The sequence below is a fragment of the Gymnoscopelus microlampas genome (genome assembly GCF_963454915.1).
Source record: "Gymnoscopelus microlampas genome assembly, chromosome: 22".
In the NCBI taxonomy this organism is placed as follows: Eukaryota; Metazoa; Chordata; class Actinopteri; order Myctophiformes; family Myctophidae; genus Gymnoscopelus; species Gymnoscopelus microlampas.
This window is the reverse complement of record NC_139959.1, coordinates 36,719,350-36,736,580: the sequence shown is the minus strand read 5'-3', so window position 1 is coordinate 36,736,580 and position 17,231 is coordinate 36,719,350. Positions and strand designations below refer to the sequence as shown.

Sequence of the window (17,231 nt, the reverse complement as noted above, 5' to 3'; positions counted from 1 at the left end):
TTATTAACCCATTAAGGCCTGAGGTTCCGATTCTACAAATGTCTTCTAAATCCTAACAGTTTTTTGAAAAAACCTATTACTATGCCAGTGGTTTTCAAACTTTTTTTAATGTCAAGAACCCCAAAATGTATATGTATTTGGCCGCGGACTCGCATCTCAAAATATTTTGTTCCAGGGACCCCCAGAAGCAAAGATTTGAGTTACAAATGTTTGCTTTAAAATATATATATATATTCAGATTTGCACCAATTTTCTCGATTTCTCAAAAATAGCAGATCTACAAGCTCGTAGCGCGGCACTCGGTGCCGCGCTATGAGCTTGTATATCTGCTATTTTTGAATAGCCAAAGTGTATCGATTAGTCACCCCATGGAGACTTGACCGGCCAATGCTGGTATATCTGGAATCCGGAGCTACCAGAGCAGCAGAGAGCGAGGCCGGGCGAGGGACCAGGGCCAGAGGACAGTGTCAGGTTACAGCCAGGGTGAGTGATGGGAGACTCAGACGTTCAGTGCTGTTCAGACTGTGTGTGGGCTGCAGATAAAAGGTCAGTGTTTGTTTGTGTGGTCTCGTTTTAGTGCCTTCCTCGTCGACGTATTCCCTCCCTCCCTCGGGGGCAAGATGACACAGACAGTGGCTTCAAAGAGCCACAAGTGTGACCGGCAGCAGGGCCCTCGTGGGTACTCATCAAAAAGAGTCAAGAGTCAGCATCCACCCTCCTATCTCCCAAAGAAATGTCACCATCCACAACAGCCATCCATGTGAAAGCTAGCAAGGCCCTGTAGCAGGGGTCGATACTAACGGTTGCCCCGACTGCCCGTGGCAAGTCAATAAAAACCGGGCAAGTGGAGTTTACTTTCAGGTTGACCGAACGGGCAAGTGCATTTGAGTGGGGAAGCAACAGTCTTTAGTTCACTATAAACACAATACGAGATATCTGTCTATAAACACATGGCCAGAGCCCCCCCCCCCCCCCCCCCTACACACACACATACACACACTCTGCGTGCAGTGGCTACTTGGGTTGAATATGTTAAATGAGTGTTAAAACAAACAGCAATTCAAATTTTAGCTATCATTTTATAATGGACTATTTACTTACTCGGTCAAGTGGGCATGTAGAACATGACCTGTACTTTGCCGAAGAGCAAGTGCCTCTGAGACCTTAGTGTCAAGTTCAAACCCCTGCCGTTGGCCCCATTGGCTGCAGACACGATTTTGGAGCGTACATATCATCAGGTGCATCAGATAAAGCCAGCCAGTAAATTCTGCCTGTGGCAGACAAGAACGTCTTTTATTATTAGGTGGAAAAAACCCTACCAGGAGGTTCTATTCTACAGTACTGAATCTATTTGGCTGTTAACCCATTAAAACCGTGAACGCAACTGTCTAACCACTTAAATTATTATTTTATACTTTGGCTATTCAAAAATAGCAGATATACAAGCTAATAGCGCGGCACTTGGTGCCGCGCTATGAGCTTGTAGATCTGCTATTTTTGAAAAATCTTGAAAATATGTGCAGATCTTTGAATATAAATATTTTTTTAAAGCAAACATTTTTAACGCAAATCTTTGCTTCTGGGGGTCCCTGGAACAAAATATTTTGAGATATGCATTTGTCCGCGGCCAAATACATATCATTTAGGGGTCTATGACATGAAAAAGTTGGAGCACCACTGACATAGCAACATACTGTTGTTTTGTTCCAGGGACCCCCCCAGAAGCAAAGATTGGAGTTAAAAATGTTCGCTTTAAAAATATATATATATTCAAAGAATTGCACACATTTTCATGAGCAGGTTTGATCCCCGAGCCAGACGGCATATATGCTGCATGTCACACCCAGTCTCTCTCTCTCAGTTTCCTGTCACTCTACACTATGGTATCCACATAAAGACAGAAAAGCCCCAAAAATCCCTGTAAAAAAATAATGATAATAATTAGAGAAAGTGAATTTTAGGATATACCAGCCACTGTGGCTGGTGGACAAGAAAGTCTGCAATTCTGTGAATTGGTTGCCATTTGTGTACATGCCTCATAAAGACCGTTTACACAACAGAACGACTGGAGGATGATGACTTCAAATTGCCATGTTAGCAGAGTAGCAAAATGGCTAGTTACGTGCTAGTCAATTATGACTAAGGCTTGTTATTTCGGCTATTCTAACAGACAATTTTACAGGTAACAACTATCATTTTTGGGGAGTTCTTTCGTGTTCTCAATCCTTATTTGCCTGTTGAAATGTTGAAAGTGTCTGGTAAACATCAGAACGCCGGTCACTGAATCCACTGCGAGGTCGTTGACAGCGCTGTGTGTTAGCGCCGAGTGTGAGTGACTTTGCAAAAGGACATAGAGAAAAATTGCCACTACCTGATACAGGCAGGTCTTCAGGCCTTCTTCTACTTGTGTGGTTCCACATTTCTGTCAAGAAAGAATTGGAGCAGTGTCCGGAACTAACCCATTAAGGCCTGAGGTTCCGATTCTACAAAATGTCTTCTAAATCTCTAACAGTTTTCTGAAAAACTTATGTTACTACATCAGTGGTTCTCAAACTTTTTCCATGTCACGGACCTCCAAAATGATATGTATTAGTTTCCGGACAAAATAATAAAATGGCTTGTAGCCTTTACATTAATTTCAGAACATTTCATTGAGATAAGAACTCTCTCAACCGTCATTTTTTAAAGTGCTTTGTCCTCCTTTTGGTCATTGGGTTTTTGTTTTAAAAAGGTTGGCGTACTTCTTGCAAATGTCACCACATAATAGCTATTTAATTAACCAGTGCAGTATAATATAGCCTTTTGAGAATTTGAGATTTACTTGCCAAAACTGATCCACATTTCTGGCACTTGGGCAGGTGTTAATTTTAGACACTAAAGAAGAGGAGTCAAAGGCACGACAAAGGGACAAAATAGAGCGGCATCACCCTGAACATCTACATCAGGGGGTCCGGGACCCCTAGGGGGTCCCTCAGAGTTACTACAGGGGGGCCACCAAATGTTTGTGTGATAACTTTTTTTTTTTACATTAACCACTTGAATCAACCCTAGAATTCCTTTTCTGATGTGAACGTTAGCCGAAAATAGCAGATCTACAAGCACACAACGCCTCACAGTGCGAGCTATAGGGGAAAAAAGAGCAGATCAAGTACACATTAACTGTCTGAAAATACACATTCACATGAATTCAACACTGCTTCATCTCTCTCTCTCAGCTAAGGGGTCCTTGGCCTGAAAAACGTTGAAAAGACCCGTGATCTAGATCATGTCTTTGTATTGTTAATGTTCCACTCCTCTAAATAGAACTCCTGTTCTATCGCACTGTCCCAGCAGTGCATGTTAGCACAGCCCCCCCCCCCCACACACACACACACACACACACACACACACACACACACACACACACACCCTATCATCCCTTTCCTAACAGCTGCCTCCGCTGCAGCCATCAATTATTCACTGGGACCTGTCCACCGTATTTACCTTAGAGGCTGGCAGACAGGGGGCAGAGTGCACGGGGAAACGGTGAGATGCGACGTCCTGAACTCTTAAAGCTTGATTTATAACTGCGTCTAGTCGCGCCGCTGGGTGTCTACGAGCTCACTCACAACATGTTGCGCCGCAATGCGTTGTGATGTGACCTTGTAGATCTTGATATTTTCGGAGTGCGATGCGACACGCAACCACCAAGTATTAAATCAGACATTACAGACATACCGCTGGTATGGTGATGATGTCGCTACAATAATCCTCTCACGCAGCACACCTGACCTTCGCTATATGTTATTAGAAAAGGAGTGTGTATATATGTCTGTTTGAGTCTCTCTGTGTGCGTGTGCGTGCGTGTGTGTGAGAGAGAGACAGAGAGAGTGATCCAGAAGACCCATCTTTAAAGTGGTGGCATCTCCCCAGGGGTACCCGCTTGTTAAGCTCTGTGGTCCTTTCTTTGTCTGCTTCATTCCCAGCTGACAGTGTTTCAGCCCACAGCCTCCCATGTGTATGGACCAATGGACAGATGATAGACAGACAGATAGACAACCAGACACCATTTCAGGCGCCAGGGTCAGCACAGCAGTAGAAGGTTACAGATACAGGCTACTCTATACAATCCTCCTGCCTGATGCAAACAAGAAAGAGAGTAGCCAGCCAGGTCATTCTAGTTATGACATCAGTACAAACCCCACAGGTGACAACAGAGTGGATGCTACAACAGTCACACAACACTGTATGCTACAGAGTCACAGACATGGATGGGTGGCCTAGTGTGTACAGGTCAGTAGTTCACCCCCCAAAAAAACGTATTTTCTTTGAATTACACACACCCATGAAGCCCTGAATTCATGGAGAGTTTTACATTTTTGTCTTATTCCTAAGCCAATAATTTGATGACCGGCGGCGACTCAATGGAGGGGGGTGGGAGGTCTCTGGCACGAAAAAGTTTGAGAACTACTGCCGTAAAGGATGACTAGACAGAGGCCTCAACAACATGGGGGCCCCCACATGTAATGCTGCTGAATCACAGTGCAGGGGACGGTAAGCGGGAGCTCTACCATGAAGAAAACAGCAGCAACACAAGAGCTCCGTTTCTTTAATGCAAGAGCACATTCAGCAGGTTTCTTTTGTCTATGCCGGGGACCAGCTGGTCACATATCCTGATGCCCTAGCCCCCTCCTCTGCCTTTTTTGTGGGGAGGAGGGTGGGTGGTGATGGGGATTTCATTCCGGAGATGGATTAAGGGGAGAGGGGAGGTGCTGCAGGAGGAGGAAGTGAGCCTAGGTTCTCTGGGAGGAGCAGGGAGGGAGTGCAGCAGCAAGTGCTACTTGTCGTAGCACTTGCCCTAGCCTTGACGAGTATGCAGTCTTGTGCAAAGGTTAAAATGTAATTTAGATAGCATGTTATTTAGACAGATGTCAGGTTAATTTATTGACCTGGCATCCTATAGTTTGTATAGTTTCTATGTACATATTTATCTATATAAATAGGGGCGGCCATAGCTGAATGGTTAGTGAACCCGCCTAGGGAGCCAGAGGCCCTGGTTGCCCCAGGTTCGATTCCAGGCCAGGTCAGCATATGTGTCGATGAAATGAAATTTGTCCCTGAGCAAGACTCTTAACCCCTAATTGCTCCCAGGTTCTCATTGGAAACAAGACCGCAAGGACTTTCATGAACGACCTGTTAAAAGGAATTATCCTTATCCTATATATTATAATATTTGGTTGATTAGGTTTATAATATAATATTTGGTTGATTAGGTTCAATAGGTTGTTGGTTTACCTGGCTATGATCCTAGATTACTGAGGGACTACACTGTCTCTATGCATTTGATGTATTACCATGTGTTTACCTTGCTTACTGTAGATCGCTCTGGATTAAGAGCGTCTGCTAAATGCCTAAATTGTAACACTGAGCCCCTGTTAATTCTCAGCACCCCTGGGACTAGTCTCCTTTAAAAGACAACTGCACCATTAAATGAAACATACGGATGTTATGTTTTCATTATCCGTTTGTCACTGTGAATAAAAAGCAAGAGAGGTGGATAGAGCTGGAGTTAGTTTTTAACAGCTGAGTGGGCTAAAGCGCCATTCCCACCGGGCACGAGAACTATATCATTCACCATTGTATTTTTTTTTTATAGTCGGTGTGAACACTGCCATCCACTTGACTTAGAACGATTTTTTAAAACTATACTTTTACAGTTATGGTTGCTCAGTGTGACCGGCCCTTTAATGCAGGTGTGATTCATCACTGGTCCTGGCCTAGTTTAGAGCCAGCCACCAAGGGGAGAGGGACCAAACGTTGGTACTCTCCTGGAGAATCCAACGTGTTTAGTGCCTTTCTAGCACTTAAAAGTGCAGTCTATAGAGTACATTATTATTATTATAGTGCCCAAGAAAAAAAGGCTAAACCAGTACCATTAGGGTAACAATACTTAGCAGAACAATGACAGAGCATTTAGCCAGAGCTGAAAGAATGGCATTCAAACGCGGTTTCAATTGACCCCAAGGCTGAATCGGACACAAGGGACAGGAGGGAAAAGCGGTTCGATTTTATCAACGCACTTGTGCTCTAAAAGTGGCCCCGAAATGTGGCAGAGGACCAGGTCCCAGAGGAAGTCTCTCTCTAGTAAGTACTCGGGTTCAGTGGCCTGTGAGAGGAGGAGAGGGCAGGGAGGGGGTAGAAGAAGGGGAGGTTTGAGGGCCATTTTCACGGCCGGCTGAAGGACTAATCTGCCCTGCCCTGGGCAAGATAGATGGGTGGGGGGGGGGGGGGGGGACAACAGCTGAAGATAAGGAGGAAGAGACTGCACGCTGTCACTTCCTCTTTTCTTTAAAGCAACGGAAAAATAATAATAATCAAATGGAACATTTTTATTTCAGTTGGCGGACTGCTCAATTCGAGGACATGAACTCAAGTCATGTGATTAAAAAACAAACACAGTAGGAACAGTCATTCAGTGATCCCCATACGGTGAGCGACATATCTTATCCCCATAGCCTGGTTGATATACCTGGAAGGTCCTCCTGTTATGTAATAGTGGTATAACAGTGTATAATAGTAATAAATACAAGGATGAGGGACTGCACAAAACCCGTTCTGCAGAGCATACAATGACTTACATCATATGTAGGCCTATGTTCTATTGCAACACACCCACAGTGGTTTGAGAACCACTGATTATAGCAACATACGTTTTTCTTTTGAACTGTTAGGATTTAGAAGACATTTGTAGAATCCCCCAGAAGCAAAGATTTGAGTTAAAATGTTCGCTTTAAAAAATATATATATTCAAAGATTTGCACACATTTTCATGATTTTTCAAAAAATAGCAGATCTACAAGCTCATAGCGTGGCACTTGGTGCCGCGCTATGAGCTTGTATATCTGCTATTTTTGAATAGCCAAAGTATATTCTATTGCAACAACACACCCACAAGGGATCGGTTCCCTATTCGATCTGCGTTGAACAACGGATGAGCCAATAATATGAGAGAATTGGTAGATACAGCGAGGCTATGGGGCCTGGCCCTGCATTACCGGTTTGTTTTGCAAGTGTCTGCTGTATATACAGCCAGAGGCAGAGGCATTCTGGCCCCTCCCAAGAAGGGGACACTCTGTCCTTCCACTTAATTTCTTTCAACATACAGATGGGTGACAAATGAAAGGTAAAACCAACATCAAGTGTCTTTAAGTAAGATGTCGGCAGAGCAGCTGTAATGTGCCGTGGCATAGATTCTCTACAAGTCTCTGGAACTCTACTGGAGGGGTCGAACACCATCATAACAATAGGTATTCTAGGCCTCTCCCCTCATAGTCAGACTCGGAAAGGGGCTTTGACACAGCCATTTGACCCATTTCCTAAGCCAAACGTTACGTTTCATATTTTTTGCACATATTGGCTTTGAGCCAGGCGATGTGAGGCAGTGGGCTAATTTTCTAAACGGGAATAATATGCCACATTTGTGGGGAAAATTTGCTGCACGACCAAATACGTGTAATCTAAGATTAAAAGGATTTACTAGTGACCCTCTCTGACATGGACACAGATTTTTGTTCGAGCTGCTGTGTTTTGAATGAGTTCATGGCTGGTAAATCTGAGCGTAGGAGGCAATAAATAAATAACTTTGTTAGTGGGATTTAGAATTGAAACACAGGTTGATATGATCATTTATCATTCCAGTGGTCTATCCAGCAGCACTGCTCTGAAAAGACCTGGGTTTACAGGGTGGTTAACGTCAAAGCGCCAGGATACGTCGCTTTTTCACAGCAACATTCTACCAAATGGGTTGAGATCTGGTGACTGCCAAGGCCAATTTTCATACTCGTAAAGCCATTCAGTGATCCCTTGTGCCCCATTGTCATCCTGGCAAGGACCACACTCATCATGACAGACATATTTCATCATAGGATATTATAATAGGTGATCACTCAGGATAACTTTGTATTGATTTGCACTGCAATGACCCTTCTTTCAACAAGGACACGTTGACCCAAATAAATCATGCCAGGAAACAGCCCCCACACTAAGTTACCGGACCCCCCCCCCCCCAAACACACACATTGCAGGCCTGTACCGTTCTCTTGGGGTACGCCACATTCTCACCAACTTGTGGAGAATAATGGTGACGGGTGACATCTCTGTAGAGTAGACCTGTGCCAATGATTTTTGCGCCACTGAACTCTCCAATGCGCATTTGTCTTTGTAATGAGACGTTTCTGCACTGTCTGCAACCCTACTATAACATCCCTCTTCTATGTAGGCTAGTTACTGTTCTTGTTGACACCATCCTATCACAACCTGCATGTGCTTTCGAAATGATCACCTGAAGAAGAGTTACGGTTCTGTTTTTCAGTCATCAAATGTGCTCTCTCTCTCTCTCAACCACAATATCCGACCCTATTGACTTTAGTTATACTGTTCCTATTGAAATACTGGTCACTTGAGTAGACTTTGTGACCGAAGATCCTGCCATCTTTCTGTGGCCAAATAATGAACTCACTTTCATATATTCACTTAAATCTTCTTCTCTTGCCAAAAATCAAGGTCAACTGGGCCTGCCCTGCTCAGCATTTTTAAAGATACAGTATATGCCACAGAGCATGATAGGATGTAAATTGCTAACCCTTTTTATCATGCAGTACACCTGTATGGAAGCATCTGCATTTCATATGAGTCTCCACTAGTCTCCACTCCAGCACTTTCCACTCATTTGTGTCACCTGGCTGTCACTTCTGTATAGGGTGAGGTGACTGGCCTACTATCCATCCTAAAAAAGAAAACGACTTTATGATGTATTGTTAAGTTGAAATGTAAGGCAGGGCAGGGCACACAGTGGGAGCAGACAAAGAGCCATGGTGACATTGGATCTGGGGGGGGCCTGAATGGGGACCAGTCAAGTCAGGGTGAATGGGTTACTTTGTGGCCTGTCATCATGAGACTTTAGGATGGCTAAAAAAGATAATTCCCCCTCTTCCTCAACCCGATCTTTGAGGCCAGCCACAGCCAACCATAGCTGGGGGGCATTCTCTCTCTATTCCCCTCGAAAGGAGTTTGTCCATGCAGCACTGATCACAATCAACACACATCTGCAATCTCAGCCAGTTACTTAATTTAACGAGGATAGTATATAGAGGACGAGGCCTGTCCACCTCCCCCCACTATATCAAGCATTCCTTCAAATCATTTACACCAGGGGTAGACAGACACTCTTAGGCACAGGTGCCAACATTGGCACAGGGTAGGGTGATCACTGGCATAAGTGTGAGAGAGAGGATGTCAAAGTATGTTGTGTTGTCAGAATTAAACTTAATGTTGATATGGCACACCGACTGATTTATCAACTAAATAAAAACATGGTAGCTGACATCTGATTTACAGAAATAAAACGTTGGGTTAAGATAAAGCAGCATCTGTGTGGTGCAGAGACCGGCTGATTCAGCCAGGGAACAAAACTCCAGTCTCTCTCTGTACCCCTCCGCCAGCATTTTAATTCATTTAGACCGGGAAAGAATCTGTGTCATTTTTAGATTTCTTTGGCTATTCAAAATAGCAGATCTACAAGCTCTTAGAGCGGTACTCGGAGCTTGTAGATCTGCTATTTTTGAAAAATCGTTAAAGTTTGTGCAAATCTTTGAATATATATATTTTTAAAGCAAACATTTGTGACTCAAATCTTTGCTTCTGGGGGATTTTAAATGTCTTCTAAATCCTAACAGGTTTTTTTGAAAAACGTATGTTTCTATATCAGTGGTTCTCAAACTTTTTCATGTCAAGGACCCCCAAAATGATATGCATTTGGTCGCGGACCCCCATCTCAAAATATTTTGTAATAGGGACCCCCAGAAGCAAAGATTTTAGTCAAAATGTTTTTCTTTAAAAATATATATTCATTCAAATATTTGCACAAATTTTAACTATTTTCCAAAAATAGCAGATCAACAAGCTCATAGCGCGGCACTCGGTGCTGCGCTATGAGCTTGTAGATCTGCTATTTTTGAATAGCACAAAGACATCTAAAATGACACTAATGCGTTCCCGGTCTTTATGGGTTAATCTCTGGGAAATTTATGATAGTCACAGATTCACCAAATGAAACCTACTTAGCAGTAAAAACAAAACACAGCATTATGCAGTAACTGAGATTAGTTGTGCAATGGCACACAGGGGGGGGAACAACAGAGGATACATGGGACATGAGGGGGGGAATTCCTGACCAACTGCTCCTAGCAGGTTCTCTCTCAGGCCTCGTTCCATGCAGGCCAAGTAGTATACTGGCTCAGTTTGCGACACGTGCGTACATTCATGTTTTTAGCGGCGCTAGCCGCTCTATACCTTTAGGTATAGAGCGGATATTAGCCCTCTATACCTGGCTTTTGCGTCAACGTTCTGATTGGTCAGGTCCGTCAACGTTCTGATTGGACAGGCTCGCCAAGGTTCTGATTGGTCAGGTCCGTCAACGTTCTGATTAGTCAGGCTCGCCAAGGTTCTGATTGGTCAGGTCCGTCAACGTTTTGATTGGTCAGGTCCGTCAACGTCCTCAATTTAACAATTAACGCTCTATACCTTTAGGTATAGAGCGTTAGGGTTAACCCTCTATACCTGGCTTTTGCGTCAACGTTCTGATTGGTCAGGCTCGCCAAGGTTCTGATTGGTCAGGTCCGTCAACGTTCTGATTGGTCAGGCTCGCCAAGGTTCTGATTGGTCAGGTCCGTCAACGTTCTGATTGGTCAGGTCCGTCAACGTCCTCAATTTAACAATTTAACGCTCTATACCTTTAGGTATAGAGCGGATATTAGCCCTCTATACCTGGCTTTTGCGTCAACGTTCTGATTGGTCAGGCTCGCCAAGGTTCTGATTGGTCAGGTCCGTCAACGTTCTGATTGCATTCGAAATACAATAAGAATTGTTTTTCTTCACTTTTAAAAAGAACTTCTCTGCGTCTTCTCCAAATGCGATGATTTTAATTGCGATGATGTGCGTCAAGGTTCTGATTGGTCAGGCCCGTCAAGGTTCATGCACATATCTATGACAAAATGTATCAAAGGCGCCGCTACCTTCACACAGGTGTGATTTTTATTTATACCTCTGTCAATAATGGCAACCAATTACCCACCCAGGGTGTTGGCCAGATTGAGGACACTCCCTGATGAGTTCACCCTTCGTCGTCCCATTCTCTATAGATGTGAGCTGGTTATCCATGCCTGTCATACACTGAAGACCACCTATTTTGTCGAAACGTTGGTGTCTTAAATGAAAGGTTATTGCATCGTGGCTACGAGCTGTGCCACCTCCTCTCTTTTCCGTGGGGGGGTTCCAGGGGGTCCCCAGCGAAATGTGTTAATATAGCATCACAATAATCTTTACCTTTTATACTTTGGCTATTCAAAAATAGTAGATATACAAGCTCATAGCGTGGTACTGAGTGCCGCGCTTTGAGCTTGTAGATAATAGATATGCTATTAAAATGTATTATCTTTTTTGAAAAAAATCTTGGTTGAATATATATATATTTTTGAAGCGAACATTTGTAAATCAAATCTTTGCTTCTGGGGGTCCTTGGAACAAAATATTTTGACATGGGGGTCCGCGACCAAATACATATCATTTTGGGTGTCCTTGACATGAAAAGAAGTTTGAGAACCACTGTCCTACCATACTCAACTCGGAGTGGGACAAAGTCGACGAGAGAGCCGTACATGGACATCATTACTACAGCAAGCATAATATATATGGCTGCCAGGAGTGGGGGACGCTAGGGGGTTGGTCAAAATAGATTCACGGTCACGCAGTGAACTTAAACTCTACTGTAAGGACATCTCTAAATCTCCATCTGTTCACACTGTTAAACCCCATGTATCCCAAACCCTAACATGAGAGATCTGCCCTCCCCTCCCCCCAATGCTGTGCACATTACCCCCGACTGCACGACTTATAGGCTTTTAACTGGAGTCTTTTACGTATTATTATGACTTATTACAATTAAGCAGGTTAGTTTCCTTGAGATCAAAAGTCTCTCAAACGGGACACTTATACCGAGACAACCGATTTTGAGTGAAATGTGGATAATACATAATCTCAGAAAGAATGAAATATTGTGTATGACATATGCTGTATGTACTACTGTATGTGTGGGAGTACTTAACAACCCATTAAGACCTGAGGCCGATTCTACGAATGTCCTCTAAATCCCAACATTATTCTGAAAAAACGTTCTATATATAACTTTCTATGTTTCTATATCAGTGGTGCTCAAACTTTTTCATGTCAAGGACCCCCCAAAATTATATGTATTTGGCCACCGACCCCCATCTCAAAATATTTTGTTCCAGGGACCCGCCAGAAGCAAAGATTTTAGTTAAAATGTTCGCTTTAAAACAATATATATATATATATTCAAAGATTTGCACACATTTTCATAATTTTTCAAAAATAGCAGATCTACAAGCTATGAGCTTGCAGATCTGCTATTTTTGAATAGCCAAAGTGTAAAATAATGCTTTTTAGCTGGAATCAAAAAGTGACACAGAAGCGTTCCAGGTCTTAATGGGTTAACACCCATGCTATGATTCTCATCACGACAGAGGCTGGCTTGTGAAAAGAGGCAGTGAGACACAAGTCAAAAAATGACAAAACTAAAATCGGGATTACAAATAAAAATTAAAACTCTCACAAACTAAGTACTTTGGCCAAAAAACTGGCAAAGTCTGGAGGGTTCATTCTGTAGCCAGGATGACGCTGGTTAAGAAGTGAGAAGAAGTAAGGGACAAGACAAGTGTAGTGTGAGATTCAGAGACTCTTTAGTGGGCTCATTCATTCATTGTGTGCTCACTGCCTCTGTTCTTGACCCTTCGTGGGTCTGATTCTGACCTCTGCGTTCCAGCCCTCCTTGTACGGCGGACCGGAGGGCCCATGCTTTGAAGCTGCACTGTCACTAAACATTTACGTCTCTCGGTTAAAGCCACGAGCACCACATACAGGGGACTGTTTGTGCCGGGGTAATCGACTGTGGCTCTTCAGTCTATCTTCTGGGGACCCTTACAGCTACAGTCAATCTTCCAGGGCCCTACAGCTAGGGTGGACTTGCTTTATAGTGGCTAAAAAGAGTTAAACATCAGAGGTATTCCCACAGAATCAATCACGGGACGTGATGTTGAGTTTCAATTGCATTGCCATGTGTGCATATGAAATATTTACAGTTATCTTAAGCCTGTATAAGAACTGTGTGTGTGTGTGTGTGTGTGTGTGTGTGTGTGTGTGTGTGTGTGTGTGTGTGTGTGTGTGTGTGTGTGTGTGTGTGTGTGTGTGTGTGTGTGTGTGTGTGTGTGTGTGTGTGTGTGTGTGTGTTTCAAATAGAAGACAAAGTTATTAACTGAAATTAGGCATCTAATCTGCACCAGGCTGGCTCACGGCAGCCAGGCAGGCACTTTTTGTTCTGGGACATACATGAACTCAGCCTTGAGCCAGCCTTTTGGGGCCCAGCACCAGGGACAGAGTGGGATATCCAATCCGACTAATACTGAAGCTAGTTCAAGGTACTGCACTGTCTGTGTGCAGACAAGCATCACTAAGCAAACCAGCCAGCCAGGCCCCCAGTTTGTGTCGGGAAGGCCCCCCTCCCTGTCCCCGTCCCGCTAACTATCTTGCAGAAGGATTAAATATTAAACAACTGTATGTCTGTCTGTTTAAGTTGAGTGGTTTCTTCAGTATAGGCCAGGCTCCAGCAGCCGTACTCATAATATTGCCAGTCTGCCCTCCAGTGAAGCCTGCAGCCAAGTCTAAAATCATCCCCATTATGTGATGTCATGTGCCAACTTTTATCAAATCAACACAAACAGGCTGGTCCACTCCAATACTCTTTTGAATAAAACACTAGTACCAAATGCCACAAATTCATACTAATGATCAACATTAAGAAATCCACTTTTCATCATTAACGTCAGGACTTCAGTTAACTTCAGTAAGTGCAATTTATTTTAAGTAAATTAACCTTACCTACAGACAGATACATTAAAATAGTAATGCAAATGTCCGCACGCTAGTTATTATGAATTACTAATAATAAGCTCTAGAGGGCTTATGTGTACTGCTTGTTCTCAGAAGGAAAGGGCATGCTCTGCCAAGCTTCCAATGTGTTTTTGACCTTGTCTTGTCAACATCATCTTCATTATGTGCCGCTTGTCCCTTTCACCACCAGGCTAAGCAATGAAGCCTGAGATCTGCTAAGCAATGAAGTCTGCGACCTTGTCAGTGACTTTTATTCCTGAACAGTGCATAATGATTCATACCAACTCACCGACTCTACCACACAGCACACAGCAAGGGCCTTGTCCCAAAGTCAGAACAATGACCAGAAAGCTGCATAATGAGGGGAAAGTCGAGCCATGTGTCTTGCTCCACTGCTCTAGTGAGCAGGAAGGCAAGACGGGGTTAAAGGAACGAACAAATTCATCTCTCCTAAAAAGAAATTCAGTTTGGCCCACTGCAAACAGAGCTTTTATCATATTCCAAATAGTAGGAGAGTGGGTGGGGAGAAAAGTGTGAGAAGTCTCATTCCACGCATGCCTTCCCACTCAATGCCCGATCCCTATGGACATTTCTGCCGTTACTACAGGCAACACGGTTCGTTGCATGCCAGCAGCTCTCTTGGTCTGCCCAGTCAGTGCATCTGAACATGCAGCATGCACACATTTACACTCAAAAGGCACCGCACTGGAAATAAGCTCAAGCTTTTATGTGCGTTTTATCCTTTTGGCGGATATGTACACATATATGGTCATGTAGAGATTTGTCAATAAAAACATCAATCAAAGCCAATTTAAGTCCACACTATGCTATAGTACTTTCGTCAACTCTTCCTTTGATCCTGAATGGTTCCTTTAATACCAGTGTTCCCTCACAATGTATTTATATATCAGCAACATTCAAAATCAACAGCTTGCAGGTTAACAGGTTCTGCCCGCCAGCATCTGCTACCCTCATCATGCAAGCAATGTTGCTGAAAAGATGGAAAAACCCTCGCCTTGGATCAAAGACTATCATATTTTATCGAGCCTTACTTTTTGCTTTAATACATCTATGATAGTCTTGATCCAAGTCTAGAAAGAAAAAAGAACCTGACTGCAAGGGAGCATTACAGCTCTGAATGCAATGCCATTATTGGGAGTCGTTTACGAAATGTTTACTGTCAACCATCCATGTCCATTTATGAGGTAGATAGAAGCAGCACAGGCCATCATCACAAGCACGTCACCCCCCGTATATGATGCCACTTTTAAGTGTCACCGCAGCCCATGATGCCACTGTCATTCGTCATGAACACACAACACAACCTTAAGGCCAAACCACATCAAAGAAAATAGTCGCAGCTCCTTGCAACAAAACAGTTTAAAGGACAGTCCACACCAATGCAACTCCTTGCAACTGCCATTGTTGGGGATAGTGGTTGCAAGTAGTTGCATGTTACAAGGAGTTGCGGACTGGCCTTTAATGCAACTCCTTGCAACTGCCATTGGGGATAACGGTTGCAAGTTGCAAGGAGTTGCATTAAACAGTTTTAAGGCCAGTCCACACCAATGCAACTCCTCGCAACTGCCATTGGAGATAATGGTTGCAAGTAGTTGCATTGGTGTGGACTGGCCTTTAAATGAGATGTGGTGGTCTTTTCCCTTACCTTGGGTAGTTCTTTCAGCTGGTTGGCATCGAGCAGGAGCTCTTCCAGGCTGCGGCTGTAGCGGAACACCTCGTCGGGGACGGTCTGCAGGTTGCAGTGCCGCTTGTCCACCGACTCGACGTGGCGGTTGCACCGCCACAAAGGAATACACTTCAGCATGGTCCAGTCCACAGTCCGGCCGCCTGGGGAGGAGGTTTGGGTTTGGCCGGTGCTAGTTACACAGATCTCCACATCGGAGGGTAGTGTGAAGCGAGGGAAGGGGCCGCTGTCTGTGGGGACGAAGATGAAGGTCTAGGGGGAAGATCCAACCACCGAACCTCGGTCGATCCAACCACCCAGCTCCTTCCACAGCAAGAGATCCAAAATGGGAGGCCGAGATCCAGTCAGACAGGATACATACAATTAATCCGTGCAACGAAGTGTATTTCCTCCTGTTAATGCCAGTTCACTTAACATTCACAGCAGTGTGTTCACGATTTTCCTGGAATATATTCCCGGTTTTATGATCACATAAGACCCAGAAGTGCTTCAAGTGTTTCCTGAATCCTCCTCACTTTGCGACCCACTTCCCACTGAATGAGTGTCGTTATTAGCCTTATGCAGCTTACCCCCTATAACCCCCTGTTATTAGCCTTATGCAGCTCAAACCCCTGTTATCAAAGCCTTAAGCAGCTACCTTCACAACCTCTGTTATTAGCCCCCGTTTCAGCCTTCTGCAGCAACCTACAACCCCCTGTTATCAAACCCCAATGCCGTTTGCTCTAGTTGTTTAGCTGGGAAAAACACGCAGCCTGTGCAGCAATCCATCCAGAATTAAATAGCGTTAAATGCTGCTCTTCCATGGTTGAATAATGGATGCTATAATATACAACACACATGTACATTTAGATATGAAAGACCATAGACCGTCCCACGGTGTCCAACTAACTGACTGACTGCTTGCTGCGCAGCGGATAAAGTCGTCCTCCTCACCGGCTGCTGTGTGTATGTTGTTAGCGAGCGTTAGCTAACATTAGCTTAGCACTAAACTGGTTGGATTAACTACGCCTTTGTGCCTAGTGCCTAACGTCGTACTACTGTGGCTAACTAACCCAACCGTTTCGTTTCCGACCGATAATAATAAACGGGCTCCGTAGAGTTCGCTAGCGGTCCCGTGTGCTCGGTACTAGCCACATCATCCTGAAAGCCTGAAGCCGCCACTTGAATAGCCGTCCACGGGTTGCTTTGAGCCGTTAATGCCGGAGTTCAGTGCAGGAGTTTTTTTAGAGCGACGCAGCGGCAGCAGCGACGGTTCTCCTGTTCTGTTCCCTCTGGTTTTGCTGGAGCTCGAGCTCTGAGCTGCGGTACGGTGGTACGGCGGCGGCCGTGCGGTGTTGCCAGGTTTTGCGAGCCAAATAAGCGCAACCAGGAAAACAAGCCCAAAGGAAGCGACTATGGCCAAATGAGTACACTTTAGGTACACATGAGAATTTTGTTGACTAAGAATAAAATATTTTGATATTTAGTTGACTAAGACTAGACTAAGACTAAACAATTAAATATTTTATTCTTTCAGATGACTTAA

General features: G+C 44.1%; 1 protein-coding gene across 1 annotated transcript in view; it reads right to left on the bottom strand.

Annotated features, from left to right (window-relative positions):
* scrib (scribble planar cell polarity protein) overlaps positions 1–16,959 on the bottom strand; it is a 147,760-nt gene extending 130,801 nt beyond the window's left edge. The window contains exon 1 of the mRNA XM_084048185.1: positions 15,668–16,959. Within this exon, the coding sequence (XP_083904311.1) occupies positions 15,668–15,826 (159 nt within the window). The 5' untranslated portion in view covers positions 15,827–16,959. The remainder of the gene's footprint in view (positions 1–15,667) is intronic.
* Between the last annotated feature and the right edge of the window lie 272 nt (positions 16,960–17,231).